The sequence below is a fragment of the Aphis gossypii genome, chromosome 2 (genome assembly GCF_020184175.1).
Source record: "Aphis gossypii isolate Hap1 chromosome 2, ASM2018417v2, whole genome shotgun sequence".
Lineage (NCBI taxonomy): Eukaryota > Metazoa > Arthropoda > Insecta > Hemiptera > Aphididae > Aphis > Aphis gossypii.
Genome location: NC_065531.1, coordinates 88256363 through 88273815, shown reverse-complemented (window position 1 = coordinate 88273815; position 17453 = coordinate 88256363). Strand labels below are relative to the sequence as shown.

Below are 17453 nucleotides of genomic sequence, written 5' to 3'. Positions count from 1 at the left end.
TACAATTTTAAATATTACATATCTAATTATTATTATAAATATTATATTATAATTGCACAAAAACTTAAAAATCAATTATGACTAATAAAATATTTTAAATATATTTTAAATTTTGTAAATCACCAATATGAATTTCAATAAATCCACTAAATAGGTACGCTTATAAAAAAAAAAAAAATTAAAAAAAAACAATTTTACCAGAGCTTATTTAATTAATATAATTAATTTAATTTGAATAATTTTTGCTATGGTTAAATAATAAAACATAAATTAATATAGTTATTATATAGGTATTTAAATTGATTAAGAATGTGTATATAAATTATAAATAGCTTACTCGTCTTTGTTATTATCACACAGCATATTAAAGAGGTTCATGAATCATAATAGCATGATAATTTTATGAATATTTCATATAAGTGTACAATTTTATAGAGCGATTCATTGAAATACAATTTCATTATAATATGTAAACCAATTATCATTAAAGAGTAATCGTAAATTTTTTTATTTCAAATAGAGCAGTAGATAATTTTAAACATTTAAGCATGGTTTACATTGATACATTTATTTACATACCGAGCTCAATTTATTGGACGGTTCCATGAATATATAGGTAAAGCAGAGTGTTATAAATACGCATAAAATGTAAATATATCATCTCATAATTTACAAGTTAAAATTATAAATACATTTTTCCTATAAAAAGGTATTTCAATTACACTTGTATTAAATTTAAAACGTTAATTTAACAAAATTATTGTGAACATTCAACTAGCTGTAACTACTGCCATAAATTAGGTGAAAGTGTTTGACCAGCCTGTGATGGTTTGGCAAGGTCTGTAAAGCCGTTAGAGAGGTCTGTAAATCCATTAGAAAGATCTGTAAAACCGTTTACAGTTGACGGAACTGTTTTTGGATGTCCCAAATTCAGCATTGTCATTTGTTGCGGCAACTAGAAACATAAAATTTTGTTTAAAAAAAAATTAAATAATTAAGGCATATTATTTAGAAGTAAATTTACTTACATGTACTACATCATTCATAGAATCAAATGTTGAAAACTGATTATTTTTCATTACAGGGTTCTCCTAAAAATATATTTACAAACAAAATGTATAGGTTATTAACTAAAAATGAGTAAACATGGTTACAGTATGGTAACTAATCATGGACAACTCAAAATAAATAGTTTTAATTCAATTATTATAAAATTCATAATTAGGTAGGTATACAAAGTTAACAATATAAATTCAAGTGAATTTAGACAAACAACTATGCATAAAAAAAGGAATAGCTGTTGTATCTGCTATAGCTAGAACATTTTTAATTCATAATCAAAAGAAAATGTAAATAAATTTGAAAAATTTTGACTATTATATATTAACAATTAAGCAACAAATGATTTTAAAAGATAGTTTGTCAACTCTGAACAAAAATTAAAAATATTGTCTATGAAATGACTAAAAAAAAACCCGTTATATGAATAATTCAGTGGTATAGGTCATATCATTAAACACATATTAACCAAATACTACCAACTAAATCTCAATATCTTTAAAAACTTTAATACACCTTGAATACGCCCCAGACCAAATATATGGTTATATATTTAACATATATTGTGCATTAACTGTAACAATTTAAATTTAGGGACGTGCCGATACCACTTAGTACCAATATCCGATACTCCGATATAAAAACAATACCCGATACTACAAATACACCTAGAAAAGTGAAAACATTTTAAATTTTTAAAACAATATTACTGTTAAAATATTATTGTTATATGATAACAACCACAGTTTTGTCAAAAATTCCAATAATCTATAGTATTTAAATAATGATAACCTAACCTGTGTAATTATGAATTGTGTTACTATGCTGATCAATTACGTTTTTTTTTTTTGTATCGGTTAAAGTATTGGTTTAAAAAAAAACCGATACTACTGATATCGACCGATGTTTAGTATCGGCCCATTCCTAAATTTAATATAATATACTCTACCAAAAGATTCATCTAAGTGCCTGCACTCATTATTGCAAAATTTTAATTTGTTTAAAGATATGTTTTCTATAGTTAAATGTTATTTCAAAACAACATTTCTGAAAAAAAAATCATTTATTAAGTTTTTACTTTTTAAAATGATACTGTACATACACTGTTATTTTTCATATTTCAAAGCAGAATAGTAGTTGGAGTATTTCATTCTATACATTTTTAAGAAGTAATTTAATGATTATAGCTTATAAGTATTTAAAGTTAAGATAAAACAAAGTAGTGGACATTTTACCTTTGGACCACTGCTTTATTTCTCTTAATTCTAAATACTTACAACAGTTACAACTAATTAACTCATTTCAAATTCAATTTGTATACATAAAAATACTCTATAAACTACTTTACTTCGAAATATGAAATAAAAAATTGAAAATATCATTAAAAAAAATAAAATTAAGACATAAAATATGGTAATATATATTATGACAAAATAATACCTATCGTATGATGCATCCAATTGTTTTTTTAATTAATAATAATAAAAAATATATAATATATTAATAATATGCAATAATAACTAATAACCTACATGTAATTTAAAATTATAATATATTTAAGTGAATATAATTAAATAATTTAAGTATGAATGTTTTCAAAAATAAATAATAATAAAAAATGATTAAGACAAATTCAAATTTGTTTTTGGCTATATTTGATTGTTCAATAAAGATATGTAAATTAATTAACTGGACTTCAATTACTAAGAAATTAATAAATAGTATTATTAAAAATTAACATAGTTGTTATGTTATCTATATTAAAATGAAATAAAATAATTTATTAAATATGTGTGGAATTTATATAATAGATTATTTTGTATTTTAAAATGAAAAAAAAATTATTTATTTTGGTTGCAAAATTAATATTAAAATCTATAATTTTAAATAGTTAGTTAGTTTTTTTAATGAGATATCAATACTAATTTAATTATACCATGTTATTATCTATTATACGCATAATGAAGTGGAACTGTGTTTCTCATTTTAAAGAAAATAAATCAATTACAGGCATACACATTACTCGGAAACAATGTGCTTTGAGAAAAAAAACCCTAAATAATAACTTATTTATACTCTAAACAGTTTAAACCATAAGAATTCAATAAACACATAGTCACTAAATATTAATAATCAATTAACAAATCACTTACATGATTAATATATTGAGTTGGTGCATTTTTCGCAGCCATACTGTAAAATGGATTTGATGTAAAATTAGAATTTGTTGAAGACTGAAAATTGTTAAAATCAATAGAGTTATTGGATAGTGAATTGACAGAATTCCCCTAAATGAATATACAAAAATTTTATTGTTAACCACAATTAAAATACAGTTAATTATTTATATTTAATCTTACAAGATTATTGATGGATTGTGTTTGTTGCATAGTTTGGAATCCATTGTTATTGAAAGCATTGAAAAATGGCTGTTGTGGCTGAGGAGGAACAAAACCGTTATTTTGACCTAAAATACAAATGAAAATGTTTGTAACATCAACACAATATTATACTTAAAATGTATTTACTTGTATATTGGTTTGAGGCTATGTTATTTGGGGATGATGTTTTTCCATATAATGCCAAAATAGAATCGGTAGTAAGTTTATTTTTTGTAGCAGTCGTTGGTTGATTGAAAAAGTTTTCCTCTTCAGTGGAACGGCCTAACATTGGATCAATAGTTTGTTGAATTTGAGGAGAAGAAGTTGTAGTAGAAGAAACAGATGCACTTAAAAAACTACTGAACGGATCTGTTGAATCTGAGCTGGAAGATGTGAAGGATGTATCTATCAATGTAGGATTTGAATCTTTTGTAGGAGTATCTGTATAGTAATAATTTATTTAATTTAAGCAATAATAAAAATTTTTAAACTAAATTTAATTTTTACCCAAACCAAGAAGATCTGTGGAATGATTTGAATCAGTTGAAATTGGTTTCTTGTTTGATGACAACTTAGGGCTTAAAGAAATAGGTTTAGGTAATGGATTTGGCACAATTGAAGGCACACTGCGCATGATTGACCCAGGTTTTGGCTCTCGCTTTTTCTTCTTTTGTTTTTCAGCTTCTTCTTCTAAATCTTTATCCCAATTAACCTAAAATATAACATTATGATACAAGTCAAAAAATTAATTTTAATTCCATAAAATAATTATTATAAAGATTAAGGTATCTACATAATATTTTTTATAACTAACATATCAATTGGAAATAACTATATTTTATGATAGTAAATAAACAGGTATTCAACATTTTTTTTACCTGTCATAAGTTCCTATTTTTAACAGATTAGGCGTGAATAAGTAGCGTTCACCTATTACATTTTACATTGAGATTTTTGTTAAGAAAATTACATGAAATATGAAAAAAAAACATTAATGAATCTTCAAGATTATAATATGGAATAAAAGTTGAGTATAAATAACTATTATTTTCTGAATAAAAACATTTATTTCAATTTACAGGTATGTGAATATAAAAAGTAATATATGCTCACGATATCGGAACTGATTAGTTATGATGATTGTTATTTCAACAATAGATAATGCAAATTGTTTTAATTATAGTGAATTCTTAGAAATGTTGGCACAAGATATGGGAAATATTGGAGTTTTAAAAATAAAATTAAGCAAGTGGTGGCTGATATACTCACAGAGTAAGCTCACCATGAAACTTATGACGGGTTAATCATAAGATGATAATAATTATAATAATTTCTTAAAAACATTTTGTTGTATATTAATAAAATTGTTTAAAATACAATGTATCAGTCACAAATATAATATACAGGTTGTTTCTGAAATGAATGAGGACATTAGTATACGCTTGCTCACTGTGATAACCCAATGAAGATTTTTTTAAAACTTTTTTTCTATCTTCAAGTTATTTTTAGAACATTCTCTTAAATATAATAATAAACAATCTAGTTGTATTTTTTGCAAAATTCTCATACGAATCGAGACATCACATCGTTTTAGAGTTTGTCGCCCGTTTTTGACGCTCGAATCGCTGACTAGTGTGACACATCGATTTGTATGAGAACATTGCAAGATTAACGGTGGTGTTAGTTATTTGTTGTTATTCAACATACATGATTAACTAACACATTATTTTACATTGTAAACTAATTTAAACGATGAAATAATAACATAATTATGATTAACAGAGCTGGAATAAAAACAAGAAATTCAGTATTAAATACACAAATAGTTAGTTTCTTTTATCTCAAACTTATGACATTATGAATTTTATTTATACACCTAAAACACATAACATCACAATAAATTAAATCATTTAAAGTTCTGTTAATCATAATTAAGTTATTATTTCATCGTTTTAATTAGTTTATAATGTAAAATAATGTGTTAGTTAATCATGTATGTTGAATAACAACAAATAACTAACACCACTGTTAATCTTGCAGTGTTCTCATACAAATCGATGTCACACCACTTTTTTTTTAGTCAGCGATTCGAGCGTCAAAAACGCACGAAAAGCTCAAAAACGATGTGATATCTCGATTCGTATGAGAATTTTGCAAAAAATACAACTAGATCATTTATTTTTATACTTAAGAGAATGTTCTAAAAATAACTTGAAGAAACCCAGATTTTGAAGATAGAAAAAAAGTTTTAAAAAAATCTTCATTGGGTTATCACAGTAAGTACACATATATTAATGTCCTCATTCATTCCAGAAACACCCTGTAAAAAAATTATAATATTAATGTTTGAACGAATACTTAGTTTTTGTTGATATTATTTGATTGTTGGTACCTCCAACCATATTATTTAAAAATAATTAATATTTTAATATTAAATGTAGAAAATTATTATATGATCAGGTATAAAATTGTTCTGATAAGCATATTATGAATTAATTGAATTATAGAAACAAAAAATTAAATGATTTTAATGAACTACTTGTTAACCATACCTACAGGGAAGAGGCCTCACGGACAGCCTAGAAAGAGATGATTGGATAAAGTGGAAGAAGACCTAAAGAAAATTGGAGTAGAAGAGTGTAGAACAATAGTTCATAACACGGAGGAATGGAGACAGATCACAATGGCGGCAAAAACTCTTCAAGAGTAATAAATGCCAGCAGAAGAAGAAGAAGTAGACTTGTTAACCATATTTCAATAATTTAATATAGCTAATAATATTAATGAAATTTTTACTTTAGGTAATGGTGGTGGCACCCATTCTTTGGCAATGTACTTTTTGTGCTCATACTTTGAACGAATGAATGCCTCTAATGCAGAATCAGTTTGTGGGCGTCTAAAATTATCTGGTAGGTTTGCTTCATACACAGCTCTGGCTCGACTATTTCCCATTTGTTGTAAATTCTGTAATCATAGAACTCACTGTCTTATAAAAATAATATAATTGATTTACCTAAGATAAATACTGTATACATACCACTACTTGTTCGGGTGTCCAAGAATCCAAATTCACAGATTTTACTTTGCTGATGTGTACCCCAAGATTACGATGAATACCTGCACATCTTATGCACAGGAATATTCCCAAATTCCAAGAAGCCCATCTAGGTCCTAAATTAGTAAATATTTTGTAAACAGTAATATTAACCTATTTATTTTATTTTATGTGTATTTACGGGCAAGCCCTTTCAACAAAATATAAAATATGCATATTATACCTATTATAAAACATTTAATTATGGATGTAAAATTATATGCTCATTTACCTTTGGAATCGCAATCCACACAGTACTTGTTATCGTCATCTTTTAACATTTGGTTCAGCAACGATAAACATCTATCTTGTATTTGTTTCTGTTTGTCTTTTTCAGATTTAGAAGACATTTTTACACTACGCGATTACACAAAACAGTTTTTAATAAGAAAAATATATTAATTTAAAATAAATAGATACTACTGTGTGGTAATAATTTGGCAGTTTTTGACTTCATTACTTTAATTGCCAAATGGTTGGCATATTTAATATTATTATTTATTTTACCACTAACCAGTCAGTGAACAATTCGACAAATTCGACGAAGCAAGTTTTTTTACACTTTTATCATGTTATTTAGTTCCTTCTTCACCCGTCCACCGTCACCATGCCATTGAACTATACAGTATGACCAGTGTATTACATCAAAAACATTTAACACTCTTTGTTCTATATTCTGTTCTTACCACTGTTCGAATGCTATCTCTGTAGTTTACTGTTATCAAAAACTTAAATTTGTTTTCAAATGTTCATACCGAAGACTTTATAACGGGCAAATAAATACATTAATAAATTTACTATATAAGTTAGGTATATAGTTAATAATGCATTTTTAATAGTCAATAGTTATTAGTTATTAATTTGTTATAAATATTAAATTTCAATATTTATTGTTAAATTTTATTATTTGTATAGTACTTAAATAATTTTTTCTTAAATAGTTTTTAATAAATATATTTTTCCATGTAAGCTTAGAAAATGTATACTTGTGTTCTTTTTTAGTTTTAATGTAATGTAGTGTATTAAGTTACTGAATTTTAGTTCCCTTTACTCATAATTTCAATTTAACATGGCTACTTGTCTATTGTTTTTATTTTTTGGTATGTATTTTTTAAATTTTGCATTCACTCAAGATCCTTCTGGTTACATAGCCTACTGCCCATGCATGGGTCGTTTTGGAAATCAAGCTGATCACTTCCTGGGTGCCATTGGATTTGCTAAAGCTTTAAATCGCACTCTCTTATTACCTCATTGGATTGAATACCGTTATGGCCAGCAGAAGTCTGTACAAATTTCATTTGATACATACTTCAAAGTAGATCCACTTTTAGAATATCACAGAGTTCAATTAATGAATGACTTTATGACTAAATATTCAAATGATGTATGGCCTCCAGCAAGTCGAACATCATTTTGTTATATGCAAAGAGGCGAATTAGAAGGATGTAATGCCAAAGCAGGGAACCCTTTTGAATCATTTTGGGATACATATGGCATTGATTTTTCATCTTCTGAATTTTATGCCCCTTTAAACTATGATGTATACCATCACGATATGACATCCAAATGGCACGAGAAGTATCCATCATCTGAATGGCCAGTGTTGGCATTTGTTGGTGCTCCAGCTAGTTTTCCAATACAAAAAGAAAATGTAAAGATTCATAAGTACTTAAAATGGAACGATGGAATTGATAACTTGGTAAACTCTTTTATAAATAATAGAATAAAGCCTGGAAAATTTATCGGTATTCACTTGCGTAATGGTATTGATTGGGTCAGGGCTTGTGAACATATCTCTAAGAACTCTTTATTGTTCTCAGCTCCACAATGCTTAGGCTATAGAAATGAATATGGAAAAGCTACAGAGGAATTATGCTACCCAACTTTTGAAACAGTTGTGAAACAACTTAAAAGACTTATTCGAAAATATGGCAAAGACATAAGTACAGTTTTTGTAGCTTCTGATAATAACCATCTAATTCCTGAACTATCACATGCATTATCAAGTTTTAATTTGAAGACTGTAAAATATGATAAAGATAATCCACATGTAGATCTTGCAATACTAGGCAAGGCAAATTATTTTATTGGCAATTGTATATCTTCATTCAGTGCTTTTGTTAAACGCGAGAGAGATTCAAATGGTTTACCTAGTGAATTTTGGGCATTTCCTGTTTATCAAAAAAATAATCAAAAGGATGAATTGTGAGTAAAAAGGACTTATTTATAAAATAACTTATGATTTTAAAACATTCTTAAAAAATATATTTTTGTATTTTATGAAGTATGAAATAATAAGAGATTTTATTGTTTACGCTATTTTAAATAATTAGAATCTAGAATAATGCATACTATTATAAAATCTAAAATGTTTTTTATAAATTATTCATAACTTGGTTTGTTATAACAGTTAATAGTTAGAAATTATGTATACCAGTAATAAGCTAATGAAATATGTTATTCATTCATCTTTGAATACATTATACAACTTCTTATGCCTACTCATATTTGTCTTGCTTATAGAATTTGTATTATTATTACTATATTATGTATATATTTTTTTTAATGAGTTACTTTTTTTCACGAATTTATGTATAACAATAAATTTAATTACTTTATTTTTTAAAATATTTTTATTCTGTATACCTATCTAATTATTACTTTTCCATACCTACCCACTGTAATTAAATATATATTATATATATATATATATATATATATATATAATATATTAAACTAGAGGTTTCCAAACTGTGAGTCATGGCTCAAAAGTATATTGTGTTATATTTTTAAATAATACATTTTTTAAATATGTATAAAAAAAGGCCATTGATATTATTGTGGGTCGCCAGATTTTAAAAAATTTCCAAAATGAGTTACCATAAAAAGTTTAGAAAACTCTATATTAGATATATAGATATATTATAGATATATTTTATTATACTACTTATGACATAATTTTATGTTTAACCTGTTGGAAGTATTATTTACATTAATAGAAGCAGAAAGGCAAATTCAAAAAGTTTGAATTAAATTTCATTAAAATCAAAACACCTTTATAATTTCAATGGTATTCTTTAAAATTAAGCCTCACATTAAGCATTAAGCAATAAGTTTGTCCATCACTTGCAAAGCAATACTATTTAATTTAATGATTTGAATTATAGTCAACATGCCAAATAATTTAATGAACTTTGACAGTTATATTCATGTTTCATTAACTAATTTAAACAAGAACTACTAATATATCAGACTTTTAAATTAATCTGTGGTTCTATAAACAGGTATTATCTGTCAAAGATATACTCTGACGTTTAGTTGTATTTTATTTATAAAAAAAAACTGTTCAAATATATAAGTTGTATCAACTCATGTTGTTTAATTTTGCATTAAGATAATAACAATAATAATAATATTGACCTACCATACTAAAATATATATTCAGCAGTTCTAATTTTGTGCTTAAATATTAGAGTTAAATAACCTATTATCAAACTAATTATTGGTTTTTTTAGCAAGTTATGAGTGTGTAATTTATTCATAGGTATTTAAAAATGCTTATAAATGACTTAAAAATTAAAATATCAATAAGAAAATACATACTTATAATGTTCTTACCTTTAAATTAGATAATAGGTCATATCATTCTTATATTTAAACTAAACTTATATTTTGGTATGGAATGTGTTAGTAAGGCAGAGCAATACATGTGAGAGTTACATCTTAAAATAAAACACTATTTTAGTATCAAAAATTTATATTTATTGGTATAAAATGTGTACGTTTATTTACTATTAAGTTAATATTGCCCCAATTATTTGTTATAAATTTATAATTAAGTGCAATATCTTTATTTAACACAAAAAGAAAATTAAGAAATATATCAAATTATTTATAAAAATTGAAAATTAATTAATTAAAATGCTTCTACATATTAACATATTTTATACTTAACCTTAAAAATTATTTTATATATTATCTTTTATTTATATAATAACACAGCCATATGCTGTATTTAAATTTAAAATATATAAAAAGAATGTCATCCCTAGTTCAGTCTTACATTATAATTGTTTTGATAAATACTAAATCTTAATGTATATATACAATTAATCAACATGAATTATTAAATTTTTGTATCAATATGGACGTATTATGCTTAATTCGCCCTGTAATGGAGTGTAGTCATTTTTTTGGTGTTGAATTTGATGCTGCAATTTTTATTTTTTCTCGCTTAAGAAATTCTTTTGCCAATTTGTCTGTTGATCTAGTATCAAGAGCTTTGAGAATTTTTGAATCTATGTTCAATACAATAAATATATTTGTATATATATTATACATACATATGTTAAATTATAAATAATATTTATGTCCATTTGGTTATAAAATATGAGAAATTAATTTATTGATAATTACCTAAAGATTTAGGAGACGTCAGCTTTAATTTAATTTGCGGTACACTACCTAAGTCGTTTTCCAACTGTGTAAATGGAATATCTTTAAAATGTACAAATGTTTCAGATACAAACTCATTTGTCATTCCCATAAAATCTTGGTCTTTTACTATAAACATAACTAAACCATTTTCTTCAGCACGTTGTTCAGGAGTTAAAGGACTGTAAGCAAATCAATGAGAAAATAGTTAGAATACTATACTATACTATTTTTTATATAAGCTAGTAATCTATTACAATACTAACATTTTAAAACATTCATCAAATAAAGGGTACAATGTTTTTTTCTGTACTGCCGTTGTTGGTTTTATGGCATGTAGAAATTTGTCTTTGGGCAGCAAACGTACTTTAATAAATGGATCACTAAAACCTGAAGGAAGAACAATGTCTTGTCAAAATTCTGGTTTATACATCAATACATATATGTTTGTTTAGTAAATACTTATATTTAAATACCATTAGAATCCATTGCTTTTATACCATTTGCATTTAGTACATCTACTTTGAGAACATTGTTAATAAATATTAATTTGACAGTTAATACTCCTTCATTAGCCTCTTGCATTTCATTTTGTTGTTGAAGTCTTTCTAAATAGTATTCATGTATAAGGTTTACAGTATCCAATGTATGTAAATGCAATAATGCTTCAAGTTTTTGAATTGTTTCACTCTTATATTCAGTATTGTTATCTTTTCGCAAAAATCCAAACAACATATGAAAACTGTCTCTTAAATTCCTAAAATATATAGGTGGTTTCTTTTTCTAATAAAATGAGTATACAAAAAAAAAATTAATATTACCTTTTGAATCATTAGATAATATATAAATTTCTTACTTCTAAATTATTTTGTATAAGATTATACATTATTGTTGCTATCTGATCAACTATAATGTCAAGAACACGTTGAAAATTTTCTTCATTAAGTTCCTTACTTAAGGTACATAGATTTTCATCCAAATATAACATTAAATTGTCCAAATGATTATTATTAGTATTAATAACTTCTGCACCTTCAATCAAAAATTTACTTATTTCAGGGGACATCTGAAAAAAAAAATTTAAAAAAAAAACATTAACTAAAATAGGACTGTTAAAAATGTCAATTATCTTTTTCTAAAATGTTTAGTTTAAACATACATTGTTTACAACAGTCTGTAAAAGATCTATGATCTTGTTGTTTACTGTATCGATTGCATTATCAACAACTAAATCCAGTGTTTTTTTACAATGATCTGCTGAAATTTCACTCTTATAGTTTGCTAAACTGTCCATCAATTGTGTTATGCCCAAGTCATTTACAAATGGTCGAATAGATTGTTTTACATAATCTATATTGTTTACAGCTAGGCACCACTATAAATCATAAGAAACATAATATTCATTACTAATTTAGAATTAAGAATGAGCACGCCTAGTAACCTAACTAGGTTACCCCACAATACACAAAGATGGGCAAGTTAATGAAAAAACAGTAGGTCAGCGCATTTCGGTAGTGGATATTTGTCCATCGTCCCTTGGACAGGATAGTGTAATTTTACTGAGATATTCAATTTGAATGCAATATGATTACGTATGAAAAAACGATTCTGAGCGGACGAGGAGATCTTTTTTATTTAATTTTATTCGTTTCTATGGTGATAAACAAGGCCGTAATTATTTTATATTACCTACATAATCGTGAAGTTGTACTTTTTTCTCCTTTAACCGCTTTTATTTCGAGTATCATTTCGAAAATCGAAAAATGACCTCTCTAAAGTACCAGCTCAAAAACATAACCTTTCAGAAAATATGCTACACTTATACTTTTGAACAAGTTTAGGAGGAGAAAAAGTGTTTACAGAATAAAAAGGAAATAAACATCATTGTAAAACCAATACATTCCTCACTCCGCTCAGAATCTAAAATTAACTAGGTAGTTAAATTAATTCTTATTCATACATATTATGTAAATAGTTTACAAATAATATGTTTCTCAAAAAATGTAATGTAAATATGAAAAAATGTCGGCAAGTGGGTACCGCTTTGCTGTACATTAGGGGGTGGGGTGGACCTCGGACTAGGGTAGGTTAAATTTGAATGCAATGATAGCTATCATTGTAGGTATACGAAAAACGATTCTGAACGGAGATGATTTTTCAGTCTATAGAATATTTAACGTTAGATATAAATATAAGCAATTTTATGAATTTTGAAATACAAAATAATTTGCAAATATTCATGATTTTGACGAGTTTTTGTCAAAATTTGAACTTCAAATACTAATAAAAAAAAATTGTGCCTATGTATTCTTATGATTTTTTCATCGCTATAAGAATAACTTATGAGGAACTTTGTATTAATTTTTCAAATATTTTGACTCCGCCAAAAAAATTTTATCGACACTTCAAAAAAAAATTCTTAAGAAAATTGAAAATTTCATTTGTCTATAAATAGCTCAAAAGAAATCAAATCACGTAAAGAAAATGACAATCTAAATAACTGGTAAAATTTTTAAGTATTTACGACTTATACTATTTGAATAACAACAAATATCAAAAATCGTTTGAGGCTAAACCGTTATTTAACGCGGTTTTGTAAAAATTTAAATTTCAAACACTCATACAAATTTTTTGTCTGAATCTGGTAGAGTTTTTTTACAGATATTTGAAGAAAAATTTATGGAAAACCTTGTACCAAATTTTCAAAACTTAGTTATAAAAGAAAAAATTTTTACGATTTTCCAACCACAAAATTACTTGCAAATTTTCTCAATTTTGACATATTTCGTATAAATTCGAACTTAAAGCACTTATAAAAAAAAATTGTGACAAACGATTTCGGATTTTTTTTATCACTTTAAGAACAACTTATAAGAAACCTTGTATTAAATTTTCAAGATTTTCTGGTCAGCCATAAATTTTTTATCGTTATTTAAAAAAAAAATACTTAGAAAAATTGAAAATTTCAACTGTCTATAAATAGTTCAAAAAAAGTTAAAATTCTTTGAAAATTTAACTGTATATGGAAAACGCTAATATGATCATTTGGTGAAAATTTCAAGTATTTACATTGATTAGTTTTTGAGTTATAGTAAAATAAAAAATTCTATTTTGACGAAAACTGGTTTTGCGTAAAAAATCCCGTTTTCCCTCATTTTTTTAGGGTTTTTCCCGATTCATTTAAAAAACATTGAAAACTTTTAACTTTTAACCCCCTAAAGTACCAACTACCAACTAAATTCAATTTCCTTTTTAAAGAGGGGCTGAAGTTAAAAATCGAAGCATTTTTACTGCTCCAAATGTTGTCGACAGACACAAAAAAAAAACACACATCATTGTAAAATCAATACATTCATCACTCCGTTCAGAATCTAAAAAAATGTTAACATGATCGAGTTAAATCTAAAAATGTTTAAATAATAACAAACATTTTACTAAAAATATATCATATTATCAACTCTTACTTATTGTTCACTATTTGTATTGATTTAGGCAGTTACAAATTTGTGTCAACAAAATTATTAGGTATCTCAAGAAATAAATGTATATTTTTTATTTTATTGGAAAAGGCCAAGTTAATATAAAGGATTCTTTAACTAATAAATTATAATTAGATTCATTTAAAAAATAAACTATTTAGTTAAGTTAAACAATTAAAAACGAAATTAACTTTTTAAGTAATCAAGAGGACGTCATACTCGTATGTATTATCTCCGTTTTACTGACGAAAATTAATTTTATGCTGTTCTTACTTTTAAGTTTGACAATAAGTCAATTGAGTCATTTAAGTCTTATATCGAAACTAACAGCATAAAATGGATTCTACTGAATGTAATTTTGTGATTATGTACGTTAGTATACGGACACATCACATGCGGATGTGATGTCCTCAGCGTCCTCTTTAGGGGATTGGAAGCTGCGATTTTCTGTCTTTGTCTAACACACGTGCAAAATAGGATTATAGACGTCTTTTAAGTAGTTCTTACGTACCGATTAATATAATAAAGCGATAAAAATTCTAAAAACAGTTGAATTTTTCGTCAAGTCCTCTTGAGATCTACTTTCCCACATTTTTGATTTTTTGATTTAAACTTCTCCAAAAATTGAAATATGTCAATTTTTTATTATACCGTTTTTAGTATTTTGGGGGGATAATATCAAAAATTTTAGAAAGTTGATATTTAATAGACTTGACGACAAACTCATATTTATTTTCAGAATTCTTATCGCTTCATTGAATCACTCCATACGTTGGAAACAGAACACGTCTATAATCCTATGTTGCGAGTCCGGCGAGTGTGTGTTAGACAAAGACAAAAAATCGCCGCTTCCAACTCCTTAGGCCTGGATCACACTAGGTATGCATTTTATCGGTTATCGATTATACGCAACCGATCCGCAACATCTATGATTACGCGTTATCAGGACCATAGACTATAGTACTATACCGATTTGCAGGACCATATAAGGGTCGGACTACACATATCAATTAACGATTGAGCCGCAGAGTTCCCAACCACAGTATGTTGCGGTCGAATCGATAAAGCGCATAGTGTGATCCAGACCTTAAGCCCACCGTTAATACAACATTAAATAAGTAACAAAACACAAGTTTTTTTGCATTTATATTTTTAAATTAATTTATTACTTCTTTGGTGACTTCGAATCTTTTGTTTTCAATCACAGTACTGTTTACTTTATAAGCCGTTTTGTCCGAAAAGTATACCGAACATCTGCAAATGTCATCAATTATCTTTGCCACGAATGAATAAGAACCTTCAGCATCAGGCCATGCTAGTTGTTGCCAAAACACTTTTATTTGGTAGAATATTGCCAATGTGTCCACTGCCGACGAACTATATTCAACTGATATATCTACTTTGACTAATTTGTCCAAATCTACGGCTCTTTCGATGCGTTGCATAGCTTTGTACGCGGCAATATCCAACCACCGAGCAACACCTTGTTGGAACCATAAATGATACTTGACTAAATGACTATTCGTTTCAAAGTCTACGTTGCAGTTATTTTTTCCTAAACTAAAAATATTTTTAAAAATCGTATTACTTTTATTATTTTTGTATATTACATAGAGAATATTAAAAAATTACTCGACAAATTTCTGAATCCCCATATAAAGTTCAAAAAGTGACGTTCCCATTGCAAGCGGATCGTTGTCAACTTGAAACCGTCCGTTTTCTTCGAAATTAATTGGTTTCATATTAACACAAATGCGAGTGATAAATGGTTCACACATTTCAGATATTTTATTTTCGTATATTGAAAATAATGTACTGACATACGGAAATTGCATTTTCCTTTAAATTAATAAATTATATTAACATAAAATATATTTTTTAACACTTTATAAATAATATGTATACGGTGAACCTTACTTGATAAATAACTTATTATGAAACTCTACGGCCCTCTGCAAATCTAATTTAAGAAGTTGAATTATTTTAAGCTGAAGTTTCATCTGTCCTTCGTCCGTAAAGTCATCGGGTTTGTTGTTTTCTAATATGTGAACATGCCTGTATAAACATATTAAACCCAATAGAGAAATAACCAATGATTTTATAGAATCATAATAAATGCTAACCAATCTACAGCTCCATGGACGACAGCATCGTGCAGTGTACTCTTTATGTCTCTGGTGTGTTCGCATGGTAATAGCCAACCATAAACATCCGATGGAAAGAGATCTAAGTCATTTGGTAACTCCAACAATGTAAGATTTTGTAGTATACTGAAAATTCCAAAATAGTATTTAATAACATTATCTCGTTAAAATAATATCATTCAATTTACTTTAAAACGTTTTCTATTTGATTCAATAACTGTTCGTCTTCTGCAGATTTTTTACGTATCGTTCGAATAGCATTGAAGCAAAATGGTAATATTTTTTTAGATGATTGCCAGAACATTTTTAACTAAATAATAATACAATATACACATTTATTAAAAATTCAAAACATCAAAATGCCAGTAATATTTAATATTTACCTCTTCGTTGGATAAGTGTCCGGTAATTATGGACTTAACTAAAATGTCCAATATATCCGAAAATACTTTAAAATTGACCACAGGACTCAGTACATGAGCGTTAATATATTCTATCCATTGGCTCAAACACTCGTCAACGGCCCCTATATTACTTTGTGCAACATGTTGTTGAATAATTAAGCTAGACTCAGGTAAAAAATCACCCTTCCACGAATTCATTTCAGGCTAAAGTTAAATATTAGATTGATTAAGTTATAGTTTTATTTATATTAAACATAAATTCACCTTTTGTACATTCATTTGGTAAGCTAATAATACTCGTAGTAGATGTCTATGTTCTTGAGCGGCAACTTGTTTATTTTTTTCACTGCCAAACGACAATTTTAATAACAAATTCCCCTGCGGCTTGCCCTTGCCTTTTTTCTCCAAACTGTACCAAGCTATTTGACCTCGAGAAGGTATTGTCTGTATATAATAGC

The 17453-nt window shown here is 26.6% G+C and overlaps 3 protein-coding genes across 6 annotated transcripts in view; 1 reads left to right on the top strand and 2 right to left on the bottom strand.

Moving 5' to 3' along the window:
- Positions 1 to 484: 484 nt before the first annotated feature.
- LOC114122753 (stromal membrane-associated protein 1) lies at positions 485 to 7039 on the bottom strand. Of its 2 annotated transcripts, none has more exons than XM_027985517.2 (9): positions 6767 to 7039; positions 6478 to 6611; positions 6237 to 6404; positions 3948 to 4152; positions 3588 to 3881; positions 3420 to 3526; positions 3213 to 3293; positions 1029 to 1091; positions 485 to 955 (listed from the first exon to the last, which is right to left on the bottom strand). In XM_027985517.2, exons 1-9 carry the CDS (start codon positions 6882 to 6884, stop codon positions 785 to 787), a joined length of 1341 nt encoding a protein of 446 aa, XP_027841318.1. In that variant the 5' UTR covers positions 6885 to 7039; the 3' UTR covers positions 485 to 784. The 2 variants fall into 2 exon arrangements, with proteins under 2 accessions (XP_027841318.1, XP_027841313.1); XM_027985512.2 differs by having other exon boundaries at positions 3213 to 3347; positions 6767 to 6891.
- Positions 7040 to 7308: 269 nt separating this feature from the next.
- Positions 7309 to 9090, top strand: LOC114122774 (GDP-fucose protein O-fucosyltransferase 1). The gene has a single exon (XM_027985538.2). The coding sequence runs from the start codon at positions 7604 to 7606 to the stop codon at positions 8741 to 8743; it is 1140 nt and encodes a 379-aa protein (XP_027841339.1). The 5' UTR covers positions 7309 to 7603; the 3' UTR covers positions 8744 to 9090.
- A 1183-nt stretch (positions 9091 to 10273) lies between these two features.
- The window catches only part of LOC114122715 (protein unc-13 homolog 4B), a 33887-nt gene continuing 26707 nt past the window's right edge, over positions 10274 to 17453 (bottom strand). For all 3 annotated transcript variants that reach the window (XM_027985460.2, XM_027985469.2, XM_027985477.2), the window contains 13 exons: positions 17260 to 17439; positions 16975 to 17199; positions 16780 to 16901; positions 16571 to 16717; positions 16365 to 16502; positions 16080 to 16286; positions 15617 to 16007; positions 12128 to 12343; positions 11825 to 12034; positions 11445 to 11751; positions 11235 to 11358; positions 10951 to 11150; positions 10274 to 10832 (listed from right to left, as the gene is read on the bottom strand). In XM_027985460.2, coding sequence (XP_027841261.1) covers positions 10720 to 10832; positions 10951 to 11150; positions 11235 to 11358; positions 11445 to 11751; positions 11825 to 12034; positions 12128 to 12343; positions 15617 to 16007; positions 16080 to 16286; positions 16365 to 16502; positions 16571 to 16717; positions 16780 to 16901; positions 16975 to 17199; positions 17260 to 17439 — 2580 coding nt within the window. In that variant the 3' untranslated portion in view covers positions 10274 to 10719. The remainder of the gene's footprint in view (positions 10833 to 10950; positions 11151 to 11234; positions 11359 to 11444; positions 11752 to 11824; positions 12035 to 12127; positions 12344 to 15616; positions 16008 to 16079; positions 16287 to 16364; positions 16503 to 16570; positions 16718 to 16779; positions 16902 to 16974; positions 17200 to 17259; positions 17440 to 17453) is intronic.

Bases quoted from the DNA above. Each gene is read 5' to 3' on its own strand.
- LOC114122753 (XM_027985512.2), bottom strand. From the start codon at position 6,884: ATGTCTTCTAAATCTGAAAAAGACAAACAGAAACAAATACAAGATAGA. The intron at 6,612-6,766 runs GTAAATGAGCAT...TTACTAATTTAG, and splicing joins TGTGGATTGCGATTCCAAAG to GACCTAGATGGGCTTCTTGG. The intron at 4,153-6,236 runs GTAAAAATTTCA...GTTATATTTTAG, and splicing joins TGCCACCACCATTACCTAAA to GTTAATTGGGATAAAGATTT.
- LOC114122774 (XM_027985538.2), top strand. From the start codon at position 7,604: ATGGCTACTTGTCTATTGTTTTTATTTTTTGGTATGTATTTTTTAAAT.